The sequence below is a fragment of the Diospyros lotus genome, chromosome 11 (genome assembly GCF_014633365.1).
Source record: "Diospyros lotus cultivar Yz01 chromosome 11, ASM1463336v1, whole genome shotgun sequence".
In the NCBI taxonomy this organism is placed as follows: Eukaryota; Viridiplantae; Streptophyta; class Magnoliopsida; order Ericales; family Ebenaceae; genus Diospyros; species Diospyros lotus.
The window spans coordinates 9,099,322-9,117,489 of NC_068348.1; the positions used below are offsets into that span (position 1 = coordinate 9,099,322).

Consider the following 18,168-nt stretch of genomic DNA (forward strand, 5'->3'; position numbering starts at 1 on the left):
ACTTACCTCACAATGGAGGAAAGGTGATCCACATATTCATCAAAGTGGCCAAGAAAGGACAACCAATATTATCAATATTTAGAGCCCCTTTCTTGACCATATTCTCTTTGATGTTAATTTTGTTAAGGAGAGCTAAGCATATAAAAACTTCCACTTTAGACTAGGCGAGAATAAACCATATATTCCTAACCGACCCCAAAGCTTGTAGACCCCTGTTGAAAACTGCATTCTCTTCTAATTGGAGGCATAATGAACAAACCAACAGATCACCAATCTGAGCCAAGGACCAACAAAATTCCATCTTCTGAGTCAATTCTGAAATTTTGCATTGAAATTAACTGCATAAAATCCTCCAAATGCACAGATTCCCACTGGAATAAGGACCTCCTCCAACACAAGTTCCAAACCCATATCGAACCCGACCAAAGATCCAATAGACGAAATACAACAATTCTTATTTTCAGAGATCTAGAAAAGCCTTTTAAACTTCTCCTTTAGGATAGACAGATCCAACCAGTTATCTTCCCCAAAATTGATATTTTATAGATCTCATTTTAATTAAAATGAATTTGGAAAGAAATTAAACATCCTAAGTGACTACTGTCAAGTGATACATTAAAAAAGAAAAATCTCGATAAGGACCTATTGATTTGTACAGAAGTTAGGATGGTGCATGTCTTTTCTTTGTATCTATTTTTTGGTTGATATGGATCAATATTCATAACTATTGGTTGTAATAAGTGGCTTTTTCTAGTTGCAATACTTCCCTTCTGTAATTGTTAACTGTATCAATTTTTTAGTCATATATTTTGATAAATGAATATGTATAAATGTTTTGGGTTTCATTAACATTGATTGTTGCCGTTTTTTTGCCTTCCTTTTTAATGATTGTTGTGGTTTGATATATAATGTATATTTTATGTTGAATAATTGTGAGAAAACTTGGTAAATTTCTCTTCCACTTGATTACAATATATATAGGAGAAAGAAATCAATCAAATCCCTATAACTAAGGGAAAAAAAAATCCTAATTATATCAATTAATCACTACCAACCATAGTTACCTAGTTCATTGAATGCTCGGTACGTGGAATGCAGTACGAGGACATGGTACGCCACTTTTCTCGGGACGCGATATGTGGGGGTAGGTTTCATCGGTTTGCCACTTGAGGTCATGGTACACTTTGGTGCGCTAAAGTGGAACGCCGATGAATATATAAATTTTTTAATGAATATCTTAGATTTTTTGACCATATAAATTAGGAAATAGGAACTAATAAATAAATTTATATCACATAACTAATAAATTAATCTATAACTCACATAACTGATGTTGTTTAATGAAATAAATTTATGTTTTTAATGTAACTAAGGCTAGTAATTTAGAAATTTTATATTTGATATTATTTTACAAAATAAATTTTATTTTTTATTTAATTTATAAATTTATATTTGACGTTATTTTAATATGCAATGAGATGTTTTCCATATGTATTTCTAGAAATTACAATGGGAATTATGGGATGTGGAGTCCCAATAAAAACTACAGCTAAAAAGTCAAAAAACCAAAAAGTGAAGCATAACTCACGAGAGGTGGTTGTGCCTCTCTACAGAGTAGACCCACCAGCTACTACAACTTGAAGCCTCACAGTGGAAGAAGGAACCTCATCTTCATCTTCTACAACTTGCGACTTGAAGTACTCCATCATTGAAGAAGCTTGAAAGATTTGTTGTCCATCATCATCCATATTTCGTAGTCACCTCTATTTGGAGATGAGAAGCTCGAATGGTGGGGAACTTGCTACAACCTCTCTTCAGAACTTATACAGATTTGATCCTCGTCGCTGCTTCCCCTTCTTGACAAAAACCATGAGCTGATGTAGAGAGAAAGGAAGAAGACAATATCAGTGTAGAGACAGAGGAAGAAGATAGCAGTAGGGACCCGGGTCTTCATTATCGGAGAACTGGGATGCGTCCCCAAGCGTTCCAAGATGCAAATGCACCGCGTTCCAGTGCGCGCGTATTGGAATGCGGTGCTCAAGGGGGTGGGGCGTATTAGGTAGCTATGCTCTCAACAATTAAGATTGATTATAATCAATCCATTAGATTGTGAGATAATTGATAATCAATCCCATAGATTGAGGGATTGATAATCAATCCCATAGGTTGTGGGATTGATTATCCAACAAACTTTACAGCAAAGAATTCCAATGCTCTCTCTCAAGCTGGGTTGTAAATATTTATCATATACAACTTGCAACTCAAATCTTCAAAATGTTCCCTTGGTAGTGCTTTAGTTTGGATATCAACAGTATGTAAATTAGAAGGAATGTAAACAGGTTTAACTACATCCCTTTTTATTTTTTCTCTAATGAAATTCCGATCTATTTCCACATGCTTTGTTCGGTCGCAATGAACTGGTTTTTTGGCAATACTGGTGGCAAATTGACTATTACATAGTAGCTGAATTAATCCCTCATAAGGTATCTTCAACTCGACTAATACTCTTTTCACCCAAATTTTTTCACAAATATCGTGAGCCATAGCTTAGAATTCCGCTTCTGCACTACTCTTAGCTACCACAATTTGCTTTTTACTTCTCCATGTTAGATTTCCCCAAACATAGGTACAATATCTAAAAGTGGGTTGTCTATCTGGGATTGAGGGAAGGAGGTGTTGGGATAGTGTTTGGGTCAGTGTTTTGTTCAGTGTGGGAGTTGAGGGTTGAAAACATGGAGGATTCTGCCTAGAGCCAGCCCAACGAAACTAGGGGCTTTAGGCAAAAAATTTGTTGAGACCTTCGAATATTAATTTTTTTTATAAAAAAATAAATAATATATATTTTTACACAAATATTTCATCATTTTATTAAAAAAAAAAGAAAAAAAAGTTAAAATTCAATCAACTACAAAATATAATAATCTCTTAACGATAAGAAATTTTTAATTAAAATATAATGTCTCAAAAATAAGGAAAAAAAAAAAACCAAATAACTTACTACAATAAACAAAGAAAAACAAAACTAATTTTTTTTGAAACTTTAAGAAGATCAGTGCAATGGTGAAAAAGTGAAAAATGGTGAAGGGAAGTTAACAAAATTTATAATATTTTGTATTTAATTTTTTAATAAAATATTTATTATTAAAAAATAAAAAATATATATTACAAATTTTTAAAATTTGGAGCCTTTCAATTTTGGGGGCCTTATGCCATGGCATATATGGCTTTATGTTTGGGTCGGCCCTGATTCCACCGGTGGAGAGCTGGTCGGTGGGCCATGGTGGTTATTAGACCAGTCAACACCATTGTTGTTGCTGGGCCAGGGGTTCTGTGTTTGGGTCAATGTGTATTGTAGGTTGGAGGATACTTCACGACTCTGATACCATGAACAATTGTGAGAAAATTTGGAATATACATCTCTAATCTTCACTAGGAATGGTTACAATATATATAGGAGAAAGAAATTAATCAAATTCTTATAACTAAGGAAAAAAGAAGGAATCCTAATTACATCAATTACTAATTTACGTCAATCAATCAATCTCAACAATTAGGGTTGATTATAATCAATCCCATAGATTGTGGGATAAAATTGATTATAATCAATTCCATAAATCCCATAGATTGTGGGATAAGATTGATTATAATCAATCTCACAGATTGTGGGATAATTGGGATTGATAATCAATCCCATAAATTTATGGAATTTGCTTTTCCAATAGCCTCTAATAGGAACCTTTATCCACTGCACCATCTTCTAGGACATCTCTTAGCTGGTGATTAGGTTCAATAGGTGTGTCAATTGCCTTACTTCCCAACATGCTAGTTTTGGTCAAAAAGTCAAGTATGTATTTCTACTAAGAGATAAAAATTCCTTGCTCAGAATGAGCCATCTCAATATCCAAAAAATATTTTAATTTGCCCAACTCCTTAATCTCAAATTCCTTGACCAAGCGACCTCTCAAAGTTTCCATTCCTTCCATATCATTGTCTGTTACTATAATATCATCCACATATACAAGCAATACAGTCACTCTCCCTGTGGCCGAGTGATGTACAAACAAGGTGTAATCACCTCAACTTTGTTTGGGGGGAAGTTGTTTTTATTGCTGCTCATTTGATCAATTTTACACCCTCTCATGCTCTGGACTTTCAGAGTTCTTGGCACATGTTCTCACAATTCTATCCCCATATCACCACTTTTGCATTCCTACCCACTTTGGTCTTTAGTTGCGTCATGTTTGTCCATCTTTACTCCCACAATCGAAGCAAACTTGACCCCTGGGCTCTCAAATGTGTTTTTATCAGGTATTCCAAGGTTTATAAGTGCTACCACCCCTCTCCTCAAAAAACCTTTGTCTCAGCCGATGTTACCTTTGTTGAACACAAGCAGTTCTTTGACAATCATGGTCTTCAGGGGGAACCACCACCACCTTTAGAAGACCATGATTGGATTAATTTCTTGCCACTACCTAGTTCGCTTCCCCAACTTGAGTCATCAATTTCTTCTATTGAACCACAGATTGAGTCCAAGTCTGCTTCTCCTCCGCCTACACTCCTGGAACCTAAACAGAGGCCACCTATTGAGTTCGTCTATTCAAGAAGAAAGAGTATTATGGCCTCACGAAAGCACACTTAACTGTCCAAACCGGATTCTGACCTTGGGGTACACATAGAGTTTTTGTACTTCTCCCCCACCTATTATTGACTCTAACCATGATTTTCCCCTCTTAGAGCCACTTGGCAATGAAAATGATCTTGATATCTCCATTGCCTTTAGAAAAGGCAGCTAGAAATGCACAAGCCACCATTTATCCCATTTTGTGACTTTTGATAAAATTTCACCTTCACACAAAAGCTTCCTTACCTATCTCAACTCAATTAAGATGCCACAGACTGTTTTTGAGGCATTAGATAGTGAGGAGTGAAGACATGCCATGAAAGTGGAAATGGATGCACTGAAACAAAAAAAAAAAAAAAAAGACGTAGGAGGTGGTTGATCTACCAAGAGAAAAAAAATCGATTGGCTGCAAATGGGTGTTTTTTGTAAAATACAAGACATATGAGTCTTTGGAGAGATACAAGGCTCGGCTTGTTGCAAAAGGGTGCACTCAGACGTATGGTGTTGACGATGAAGACACATTTGCACCGGTAGCTAAGATAAATACCGTGAGGATCTTACTATCATTGGTAGCGAATTTTGATTGGAATTTGTACCAGTTTGATGTGAAGAATGTTTTCCTACATGGGGATCTCGAGGGAGAAATTTACATGGTTCCCCCCCCCAAGGTTTGACACTGACACAAAATGGAAGGTTTGTAGACTCAGAAAGGCACTTTATGGTTTGAAGCAGTTTGCCAAGGCTTGGCTCAATAGATTTACAAAAGCAATGATGGCAATGGGGTATTGACAAAGTCAAGGGGACCACACCTTGTTTATGTGGATGATATTGTTGTTTGTGGTAATGATGAAAAGGAAGAAAAAGCCCTAAGGGAATTCCTAAGGAATTTGAGATTAAGGATTTGGGGTGATTACGATACTTATTGGGAATAGAGGTAGCACGGTCAACAAAAGGAATCTTGTTGCAAAAATATGTTCTTGACCTACTCAATGAGACTGGACAGACAAGATGCAAGCCTGCAGATATGCCAATTGAGGTTGACAACAAGCTCAGTGAAGCTACAGATGATGAAATAAGTAAAATTATATATATATATATATATATGCTGCATGTGCAGTTAGCAAACCAATACAGGAAAATCTCATTTTTCCAACAGTAATTATCAATAAAATAAGTAAAATTATGATCTTAACAAAAGATTATAGAGGCTGAATTCAAATTTCGGAAGTGAATTTTAAATAATTCAAAGTTTGAAACAGTGACATTCAAATCTCAAACAGAATTTTCAGGTTCTTCTTTTAAATAATCCAAAGTTCAAAAATTTTGAATCTTTATAGGGTAAAGAAAATGAACATAAAATAGAATTTGGGTAATTTCACATTATTAACCCAACTTGAAAAAAGAAGCAAAGAGATAACAGAATTGTGTGCAATCAGAATGAAGGGCTTTTCGGGAATTCAAAAGTATGGCATGGTTCTCATCTTGGTAACACCAAAATGAGGTGTTTGATTAAATAATAGAGTAGATGTAAGTATGTAGGTCATAAATAGAAGGTGAATGAAATTCTGTTCCTGAAGTTGATTTACTTTGATAATGTGGTAAGTTTTAAAATTTTAGAATTATATGATGTGCAGTCCCTAGAATTCTATTAAAAGTATGTTCTATTGGGTGGGATAAGAGGTGGTATCAGTCTACATAATCACTGTTTTGCAGGGCTCCTTCTGTTTTTAGTACTCTATTACTACTACTCCGTGATTCTCCAAACTATAAGATCAGGATCCAAGCTGCTGCTGCTTTGGCTGTGCCAGCAAATATACTTGGTTAGTAGTATTGTTTACTTGAATTTCCATTTTCAATGTTTGAAATGTATGGTATTTCTTTTTGGATTGGTAAGATTAATATTTGCTAGTATCAATAATTAAGCAGATTCTTTGCATTTTGTCTTCATATATTGTGCTTTTTAGGGCCATTATGAATAATTCAACTCTTTGCATATAAACTTTGCTTGAATAGTACCCTTCATGTAATGCTTGTTAGGACCATATTGTTGTATTCCGGCCCATATAATTCCCTGTTTGAAATGTGGTCCTGATGTATTATATTCTTTCTTTGTTTTGTCCTTTGACTTCTGAAGCTTTGCTTTCAAGTTAAAAAAATAATTCTCTTTTAAGCCCATTGTTTTATCCAGACCCATATGAAATCTTCGTGGGACTGAATTTGGTCTATCTAACTCTTTCCAAATGACTTTGTATCATCTCGCTAATTAAAACATCTGTCCAAATTTGTCCTGGGTATCAAACTGATACATTATCATATCCCAGAAAGTTGACGAAGTAGAGAAGAAAAGAACACAGAAGTTAGAAAAATAACGGAGAACAAAGGGAATAGGAAGACGAAACATAATTATTCTAAGGCTTGTGAATTTCAACAATAATTACCAGGAAATCTCTTTGGCTACAGATTTACATTTTCTCTCATTTCAAAGGAGAAGCTCTACTGAAATTTTTTGGAAAATTCTAGGAAACATCTTTGATACATGTTGAGGAAGAAATCTCGGTGGAAAGGAGATAAAACCGAAAAAAGAGGAAGCAAATCAGGTTGAATAAATCCAAGAAGATGAGGTTGAATGAAAGAAGATAAAGATTGAGTTGTGCCCAAGAATTAGGAGAAAAATTAGGAGAAAACTTCTCTCCTTTTCTATTGTTTTTTTGTATTTTAAACTCCTAAATTTTAGATAGATTTGTTGTATTTAAAGGAACCATGTAACAGAGAATTAGTGTGAAGCAGTTGGTATTTTACAACCCTATTACTTAGAGGGTATTATCCTAAATTCTCTAAGTTTGTTCATGGTATTAGAGCCTGGTTTCCGGTAAATTGCATACTTCTTTTTTCACACCAAACTACTTCAAGATGGCTAGTTCCTCACCAACTAGTGAAGCCTCAACTACTTGCCCTACAACCTCTTGATTTGTAGTCCCAACTGCTGCCCCTATTTTCTTAGATCACCACATCCTTCAAATCACTCAACATAAACTCAATGGGACCAATTTTCGGGAATGGTCTCAATCGGTTCTGTTAGTTATGAAAGGCAAAGGGGAAGTGGGATATCTAACGGGGGGGAATTCCAAAACCAAATCCTAAAGCTGTAAATTATGAAGCATGGGATGTTGAAAACTCCATAGTAATGGCTTGGCTCATCAATTCCATGGAGCCAAAGATAGGGAGGACCTATTTGTTCTACAAAATAACAAAAGAAGTATAGGAGGTGGTTCAAAGCCTTTACTCAAACATGGAGAATATAGCACAGTGTTTTGAAGTTCGATCAACCATAAGAACTACTCGCCAAGGTAACCATTCGATGACTGATTACTATAACATGCTATTTGAATTATGGCAGGAGATGGATTTGTTTTATGACATCAGTTAGGAGTGTACAAAGGATGGGGTGAAGTATTCTAAAATAGTAGAGAAAGATAGGGTGTTTGACTTCCGACATGGGCTGAATTCTGACTTAGATGAAGTCAAAGAAAGGTTGTTAGGAACAAAACCCTTTCCATCTATTAGGGAGGCTTTTGCTGAAGTTTGGAGGGAAGAAAGTCAAAAGGAGGTCATGCTCCATGCATCACCTGAGATTAATAACCAAAGTAGTTCAGTCTTTGCTATTTTTAAACCAAGAACAACACCAACTCGTGGAGATTCTTAGAAAGAAAAGCAATGCTGTGATCATTGCCACAAGCCCTACCATACCAAAGAAACTTACTGGAAAATACATGGGAAGCCAGTCAATTGGAAAGGAAATGGTTAGAAGAAGCAACAAACAACCTATGTAGTAGATGCTGAAGAAGGTAAAGTTGCAAATTTTACATTAACTCCAGATGAACTAGAATTTTTGCAATAGGTTTTGAACCAAACAAGGGTTACAAATGTAGAAGTACCTAATCCAACAGCCTCCCATGCGAAACAAGGTAATTTTCATAATTGCTACCTCTCTAAATTGCTGAATATGAATGATTGGATTGTGGATAGCAGGGCTTCTGACCATATGACCGGATCCTTACATGGAATGGCTGATTACAAACAATGTGAGAGAGATATAAGGGTAACTATGGCAGATGGTACAATCTCCTATGCTGAGGGGGAAGGTTGGGTATATCTAGATAATTTGTGGTTGAAATCTGTCCTATATGTGCCTACATCGAGATGCAATATTTTGTCCATCAACAGAATTACTAAAGACATGAATTGTAAAGTAATTTTCTCTCCAACTCATTGTGTATTTCAGAACCTAATTTCAGTGAGGTTGATTGGCAATGCTGAGAAGAAAGAGGGCCTATATTATGTGAAAGGAGCTATTGGTACCTCTAGGTTTTCTAAGTTACATAATTCTTTTTTATCTTCTATTGTCTCAAATTCTAGCATCCATTTATGACACAAACGATTAGGCCATCCAAACTTTAGATATTTTGATCATTGACAGTATATTGCACTTTAAATTAGGCACATATAGGACTGATTTCAATTTCAAACCTGCCACACAAGCTGTACCTTTCCCTTGAGCAATGGTCGTAGTACCATTAGCGATTGAGATGGTTAAGCCTTGAGAACAAGGTTCATAGGTTGTTAGAACCTCAATAGATCCGGTCATGTGATCAGAGACACCTGTGTCTATTATCCAGCAATCTATAGGGAATTTGAAAGAGATTAAAGACTGTCTAGGAATACCTTGTTTGGCAAGAGAGACAACCGAATTAGGAGTTTTTATTGTCTCCGATTTGGTAACCTTAGATTGGCCCAACAGTTGCTATAAAATCTCCAATTGATCTGCAGATGGAACCAACTTGGTTGTCTTTCTAGTTTCTACCTCTCCTCCGTAGGCTGTTTGATTTCCTTTCCTCTGATTTCTAGGCTTCCAATTTGTTGGTTTCCCATGTGTCTTCTAGCAGGTTTCCTTGGTGTGATACGGCTTGTTGTAGTGATCGCACCATGGTTTGTCTTTTGTCTAGGGTTCTCCTTTGAATGAACTAGGTGGTTTTATCCTTGAGGAAACCAAACCTGATGTTTGTGAACCTGCATTAGAATTGGGCAGCCCTAAAGGATTCAACATCACCCTGTTTCTGCTCTCTTCTCTCCTGACTTCTGCTAAAACTTCTCTTATTGATGGAAAGGGTTTGGTTCCAAATAACTGCTCTTTAACTTCATCAAGATCACCATTCAGTCCATGCAAAAAATCAAACACCCTTTCTTTTTCTATCATCTTTTTATATTTCTTCCCATCTCCAGCACATTCTCATTTAATCTCATGGAATAGATCCATCTCCTGCCACAATTTTGTCAGGGCATTGTAATATGCAATGATTGAATTATTGCCTTGTCTAGTTGTTCGAATTGTAGATCGGATCTAAAAGCTTTGGGCAATATTTTTCATGTCTGAGTAAATTTCTTGGACAACTTTTCAAATCTCTTGAGTTGTCTTGTAGAATAAATATGTCCTCCCAATCTTTGGTTCCATAGAATTGATCATCCATGCCATCACAATAGAATTTTCAGCTTCCCACACACCATAGTTTGTTGAGCTTGTGCTTGGCTTAGAGGCTATCCCGGTTAGGTATCCAATCTTTGCCTTTCCCCGGATTACTAGCAAGACTGACTGGAACCATTCTCTAAAGTTGGTTCCATTTAGCTTATGTTGAGTGATCTGGAGGGAATGATTGTCAAGGGTGATTGGAGACAGTGGAACTTGAGTATTCCTTGCTAGAGGAGGTAACTTGGTTGAAGCTTCACTTGTTGTTTGAGATTCAATCATACTGTGAGCTTAGAGGAGTCTTCAAACTGGGGAAAAGGGGAATAGGTAGTAGATTCTGCCAACGAACAGTGGCTCTGATACCATGAAAAATATGGTAATGGAAGTTTGTAATGAGAGGAATAAACTTCCTAGGTATTCATTGCTTCACGGTATGCAAATATATACACAAAAGTTCTTAAGAATTCTCCTAATGTTTAGGACTAGATTACAGTCCTAATATGTAGGATTAGATTACAACATGTTTAGATTAGAATCAAACTTGTATTAGGATTTCCTTATCTGTTTTAAGGAATATCCTTATCCTCCCAACTGGATGTCTATTTCATCTTTATCTCTATCATCTTGTCTTCTTACCCTCTCGGTCATAACTTAATTTTCTTCTTTATCTTCTTCAACAATTTGTTTATCAAGTTTATTTCTGGCCTTGAGGTTCTTGGCCTAGAAATTATTGTATGCATACAGATGCATCAGTGTACTTTTTATTACTGAATTGAATTTCAACCTAATAGAAGATTGTGCTAAGGCTCGAAATGCATTAAAAATATGAGTTATATGAACTTAAATATTGATTGAAATGGTGAACATTTAGTTGCATTGAAAATAAATTGTAGAGTTATTTGTGCATGAGGCTAATTTCACCACACCATAATCTAAATTTGAGATAATAAAAGAAATATCTGATGATTTGGATCTCATCTACAGATTTCATGTGGCAGTAACTTATTTTCCTGGTGCTTGTATGCCAGTAATATAACAAATCAGAATTTTCTTGTCTATCATAAATGTTCTTTTAATATTAATTAGAAGCCAGATAGTTAATCAAGTATTTGCTCCTGCATTTTTAATGAATTAATATTCTTTCCTTTTTCAATATGGGCAACTACTTATTCATGTAAAATTATTTCTGTTGCATTTATTTGATGTATCTCTTCTTTATTTCATTAACAATTGTTTTCCTTTTTATTTTAAATGCAGAAATGTATGATAATGAAACTGTCATTTCTCTTTCTGCTGCAGAGTATGGAGAATCATTCTCGGATGTCATTCAGGGTGTAGAACTTACCATTGAGAACTTAAGTTCAGACCAGATAACACCATCAAACTTCAAATACAGAATTGCACTTGAGAAACAGGTCAAGCTCTTGAAACCAACTCCCATTTAGCACTACTAATTAGCCTCATGTAGATTATGAGACCATACCAGTATTTTATATTGGATTGTTTGATTGAAAATATTGGCTTTTTTTAGGGTAAATTACATGTGGTACCTCTTTAAGGTTTAGCAAAAAGACGCAGTCACTCTTAACTCATTAGAAATGGGAAAGATCTCTTTCAACTTTATCTACTACATACCCTCTCTTGAAAAAACTACTGTTAAAATTTTTTGAATGCGCAAACTACATTTCTTCTCTCTCCTCTCACTCCTACCTCTCTTCTTTTGTGAAACTCCTCCCCCTAGTGACTACGTCACCAATGTTCTGCTCTCTCTCATCTTTTCCCCTCTCTTCTATTTCTCTCCCTGCTTTGTCTTCAACCCCCAACTATTGCCCTCCATCTTGCGAGCCATCCTAGTAAGCTCCAATGGCTCTCGTCTATGCTTTTGCACCCTTTCCAGCGAAGGGATGCCTTTCATCGTCAATTTGTTGAAAATTAACAATTAGTCTTCATCAACCACTCTCCATCACCATCTCTGTTTTGTCACTCTTTTGCTTTACTAATCAAGCAAGTTGCTATGCAAAGCCCTAGAAAAACAAAGAAAAAATTAGCAGAAAAGTGTGCTGCCGGACAGAGTTAAGAAGAGTAGAATAGGTAAAACACATAAATAAATAAAAGAGAGAAAGGAAAGATAAAAGAGATGGGAACCTAAAAATACAAATTGGGATTATTCAAATTGAAACGAGGAAGGATTGAATCACTTACCTGGCTTCAAGGATGACAATCCTTGAAGTTGACCTTCCATTGACCTGTTGAAGGGATCTGTTCTTCCATGTAATTGTCGAATCCCCCAAAGTTTCACCAATGTTGTTGGTGAAATGAGGAAGCCAAGAACCAAAAGCCTATGAAAATCATTATATCAGGGGGAAAACACAAGGGAAAAACAAGAGAGAGGTGAGAGAGATGTTGAAGGAATTAAGGCTGGTTGAAGCCATTTTGAGTCGCTGATTAATTTCTATTATGTTTGTTTTGTAATAGCTGCTACTTGTAGTAGTTAGTTTATTTTGTTTAAAGTGTTATTAGAGGGATAGGTCAGTTGTATAAATATGTGATCCTCCCTTGTCAAACACTAGTAGTGGTGGCTTAGTCAACACCTCTCCAGTGCCTTTGGAGAACCAAGCAGCATCTCAGCACTCTTCTTCATCCTCCTCTAGTTATTATATCTGTCAACCTTCTCCATCTTCTCGTGTACCAAAGTAAAAACTTCCTCCAGCTCCTTCAGTTCATCCTATGCTTACTCGATCTCAAGCTAAATAGTCTTTGGCTACTTCTCCTCATGTGTTGTTAACTACCTTAGAACCTAGCTCAGTACATGAAGCTCTCTTAGATCCTTACTGGACTAAGGCTATGCAGGAGGAGTTCATTGCTTTATAGTCTAATCACACTCGGGATTTGGTTCCATCAGATATGAACCTTATTAGGTGTAAATGGGTGTTTCGTATCAAGTATAAATCTGATGGATCCATTCTCAAACACAAGGCTCGTTTGGTAGCTAAGGGTTTCTTACAAACACCCAGGATAAATTATGAAAATACCTTTAGCCCTGTTGTAAAGGCTCTAACAATAAGAGTTCTCTTTTCTTTGGTTGTAAAATTTGGTTAAGACATACAACAAGTTGATATTAACAATGCTTTCTTAAATGGAGATCTAACCGAAGATGTATATATGGCACAACCAGAAGGATTTATTGATTCTCAGTTTCCATCTTATGTTTGAAAACTTGAAAAGTCTCTTTATGGGCTAAAGCAAGCTCCAGGAGCTTGGTATACTAAGTTCCGCCTAGCTTTACAAGGTTGGGGTTTTATTCGGTCAATCTCAGATGCATCCTTATTCATTAAACGAACCCTTAAGGCTGTGCTATTCCTTTTGGTGTATGTGGACAATATTCTTATCACGAGGTCTAATCCCTCCGCTCTTAAAGCCTGTATACATGATTTGGATACCTATTTTGCTCTCAAAACCTTAGGTTCGGTTAATTACTTCCTAGAGTTTGAGGCATTTAGGGATAAGACTGGAATGTATCTCACTCAATCCAAGTATACAGTGGACTTGTTGCACAAGGTTGGTATGCAAGATTGCAAGCCATGTGACACACTAGTGAATTTGGGGGTTTCTTTTACTGATGAAGGTGATGTTTTCTTAGATCCGTCACTGTATAGAACCATTATAGGTTCACTTCAATACTTGACTTATACTAGGCCAGATATTTCATTTGTGGTAAATAAGCTGAGTCAATTTCTGTCTGCTCCTAAAATACAACATTGGACTGCTTGCAAATGTTTACTTCGGTATTTGAAAGATACTATCGGCTTGGGGCTGTTGTTTACACCTACAATATCTGATTTGGCCTTGACGGTTTACACAGTTACAGACTATGCTGGTCACAAGGTAACCAGAAAGTCTACAAGAGGTATTTGTGTGTTTTTTGGTTCAAATTTGTTGGTATGGAGCTCAAGAAATCAATTTGTTGTTGCTCGCTGAGTGGGAGAAGCTAAGTATCAAGCTATAACTCAAGGTGTAACTGAAGTTATGTGGTTAAAATCCCTCTTCACTGAGTTGGGTTACTCTTTATCACATGTTCCAGTTTTGTGGTGTAACAATCTAGCAGCTAAGAGCATAGCAGAAAATCTAGTATTTCACTCTCGTACAAAGCATATTGAGATAGATGTTCACTTTGTTCGAGAGAAGGTGGAAAATGGAGACATTGAGATTCGGTATGTTCCTACCTTGTATCAAGTAGCAGATATTTTCACCAAAGGGTTGCCAAGGGATAGATTCTCTTTTCTATGTAACAAACTTGGGCTCCGGTGGTCTCCTATTCATGCTCTTATGACAGCAGGTTCAAGTTCAGATGAGGCTAAGCAGTTGTGTTCTACTACGATTAGGAGGTCTACATTGAGGGGCAATGTTGAAGGAATTAAGGCTGGTTGAAGCCTTTTTGAGTTGCTGATTAATTTCTGTTATGTTTGTTTAGTAATAGCTGCTACTTGTAGTTGTTAGTTTATTTTGTTTAAAGTGTTATTAGAGGGATAGGTCAGTTGTATAAATATGTGATCCTCCTATCTTTTATGAGTTAGTGATCGAGGCATTTTTCAAAAACTCTCTCTTTGTTTGTTTCTCATCTCTATCTTTTCTGTTCAAATTTAAGAGAAAGCAAAGAGATGGTGAGATAGGAGAGTTAATGTGAGAGTGAATCAGCCAAAATGGCAAAATGAGGGAACCCTACTGTCACGACCTGCTCAATTTTCTAACACAAGATGACGGAAAAATCTAGAATGGTGGAGTCTTTGAGCTAACCAGAAGATTCTAGACAAATATAGTGCATGGTGTTAAGAAAAATAGGAAAAATGCTTCTCTTCAATTTTATTCATCTCTCACGAGAAGAATCTAATTTATACAGACTTCCTTACAAGATTAGGAAGTTGCTAAAAACTAGTTTAGGAAAGATTTCTAAACCTAGATTAGGAAACTATACAAATTTAGGATACAACAAATCAATTGGAGATATACTAATCTAAATCTAGAAGATACAATTCTAATTTTAGAAAATATTTACAGCCAATCAATCAACCTTCAATCAATCAATCCTGATTGAGTCTTGTCCGAGATTGGGAACAAGACCAGAACCCTTAATTGCTACACATGGAGCTCACTAGAAGATGATATCACATTCTAGAGACTAACTAAGCTCCAACACTTGGTAGATTATTCTAGATAATCCTAGGCTAGTCCATTGTATATTTTATGGTAGATATTTTGTTGGATAGTTGTAGAGAATTCTATAACCATAATGTAGACCGTTGGATCAAAATGATCCTAGCTGTCCGTCGTACTTGGCAATCACTGTAAATAGGTGGTGCCTCCATTTGTAATGGCATCAAGCCTCAAAGTGTTCTAAGTGTATACATAAAAGCATTCTCCCAAACTCTCTTGTGCTCTTTGTGTTCTTGCCTTCTTCGTTTCTTGTCGTTCAATTTTCTTAGCCTACTAAACTAGACGGAAGGCTGACTTAGCGTTTCCATGAGGGGCAGAAAATTGGGAAGTGCTAAGGCCGCACGGCACTTGAAACTTGCAAGTCAGTGACAGTACAGTTTCCTATTGCCTTAGTCTATTTGTTTTTTAAAATAGCAGGTGGTTAAATTTTTGTCTGGGCCAGCCGGAGGCCAGGCCTAGAGTTTAAAATTAAATTTTTATTTAATTTGCTCCATTTTTTTTTTAAATCAATTTTGGCCCAAAAATTTAAGTTGCCTATATTTTCATTGTCTTTGTTTTGAAAATTGTTAAAATGAAACCACAAGTGTAGGGCAGCATGAAATTTTCTTGAGAAAAGTATCTATCCTCTTGTTTTTCGTCTTTATTTTGAATCTGTGTTTATTTTATTTATCTTTTTCTCTTCATTGATACAGCTGACCTCAACAATGCTGCATGTTCTAGGCCTTGCTTCAAAAGCCAATCATCAATCAATAAAAGATTTCCTTACCAAAGTAAGTACCCTTGATCTACAAATTTTGATTTAAATACAATGAAAAAATTACATAAAATTTCTTTGCGTGTGACTTTTGAGCTAATAATTATAACTGGATATATTATTTGGTATTTTCCTGGGTTAAAGTAATATCAGCTACAGTCGTAGACTAAAATCTGTATTTCATCCGCATGGAATGGAGAGTTTTCTTAAAGTTTTAATAGCATTATTGGACTAAAATATCCAGTTTTCCTTCTACTTTCACATCAAAAGAAACAAAATTATAGTGTTTGTTTTATTTGTCTTGGTATTACAACCCATTAGTTTGGTGTGAAGGTGGACCAGGAGCAAAATGTGAAGTTGGGGACACGAAGAATGGAGAGGTTCCCTGCTTGCTACAAATTAAAGAGCAAATGTAATTTTTGTCAAAATGAACGTTGAAAATCTAGGGAATGGGATGAAATTTTTTCTTTTATGTTTTTGGCTTTCAAGTATCAGTCTTGAGCCCATTTAAAACAACACCCCGTTTGTTCTTTCCCCCTTTTCTTGTTAATGGTAAAATCAAACAAAACACTCTTTTTTTTCTTTCGTCCCTAAATAAACAGATGAGGATGATGGCATTTTCCTTTTCTTAGGATACATTTACATTAATCCTATCTTCACTTCCATTTATTCAGAGAGAGAGAGAGAGAGAGAGAGAGAGAGAGAGAGAGGCAGGAAAAAAAGGAAAAGAAAGCATCCTATTCCTCTCATCTTTTGTTTTGAATTAAAGAGTAAGAAGGCTTGTTCCATGTTTTTATGGCTTATTTTCATTTGTTTCTTACAGAAAGCATCTTTTCTTGAGGATTGGTTTAAGGTGCTATGCTCGTCACTTGGGCAGACAACTAATCAAAGTGAGGATCAAGATAATATCACTGGAAACCAAAAGAGATACATGATATCCAGAGCCATCAGGTCACTGATCGTGGTGTATGAAGACAGTAATCATCCAGCCACTGCAGAAAAGTTTAACAAGTTGACCAACAGCATTCAGTGAAATCATCTGGTTTGTTTCAAATTTAACTTCCTGATTTTAGTTCCATTATCTGTTCGAAGCAAATATCTGCCCTTCCTGCCATTTGGCGATCGGAAAAGCCGGCAACCCTATTTCAGTATTGGGTTATTAGACATGTCAGTCCTGAACAATGCGGTAGAAGATCTTCGAGTGCACGAGCAGGGAGCGATTCGGGTGTAGAATTTATGTTCACTGTCATATTTTTTATTCTTCATAGTTATCTAAGATGTAAGCTTGAGCTCATCACTGTGGCTTGACTTTTTATCCAAAAGCAAAGCCAGAATATTCGCAAACTGAGAATTAAGAAATATGTTTTTGAAGCCATGCTGTCAGACTAATATGTTTAGGTTGTAAAGGTTCTTAGATATGCCATTATGACCTCTTCTCTCCCTCTTCTTCTCTAGTCCTTATTTGTATTACAATTTGGAGTTGGAAGATTGATAAGAGAGATCTGTATTTGGCTGGCTATTATGCCTCCTCTTCATAATGTCTATTATATAGGAATGAATATTCACTTGAGAAATTTCAGAAGAGCCCATGTTTTGCGGAGATAGTTTTCTCTCTCTCTTCCTTGCGGATGTTGTGTGTATGCCGTGGGGTTTCTCATAGTGAAGTCATGTATTATATGTGCATTTTGCCCTGTTGTTTGTCCACTTCGGTGGAATAGGGGGTTACATCCTCTCTTCCTTCATTTTGTTTCCAGAATTCAGCACAAGTTGTATTATTATTAATAATCACAAAGGTTTTGTTAGCAAAATATAGACCTGACCTACCTTTACCTCACAATGCATTTTCATTCAGTCCTACGGTACCTCATGCAAATAAATATGGACCCATCTTGGGAACCTCATCTTTACGCCCTCACGTGACTTATCCTATATGGTGGTTTCTCCAATTAACAAACTTTAGGAATAATGTGTTCTTTACCCTTGAGGTTTGGCCTGAATACAGGTGGTGCTGCAGAGATTTTGAAAATCAGAGTAAACATCTCTTAAGTCACTACAAACATG

General features: G+C 36.1%; 1 protein-coding gene across 2 annotated transcripts in view; it reads left to right on the top strand.

Annotated features, from left to right (window-relative positions):
* The window catches only part of LOC127813768 (uncharacterized), a 122,628-nt gene extending 105,478 nt beyond the window's left edge, over positions 1-17,150 (top strand). Inside the window, exons 25-28 of one of the 2 annotated variants that reach the window (XM_052354907.1) lie at positions 6,335-6,441; positions 11,442-11,557; positions 16,074-16,123; positions 16,931-17,150. In XM_052354907.1, coding sequence (XP_052210867.1) covers positions 6,335-6,441; positions 11,442-11,557; positions 16,074-16,106 — 256 coding nt within the window. In that variant the 3' untranslated portion in view covers positions 16,107-16,123; positions 16,931-17,150. Of the gene's footprint in view, positions 1-6,334; positions 6,442-11,441; positions 11,558-16,045; positions 16,124-16,930 lie in introns of both variants that reach the window. The other variant, XM_052354906.1, reaches the window with a different exon arrangement.
* The last annotated feature ends 1,018 nt before the right edge of the window (positions 17,151-18,168 follow it).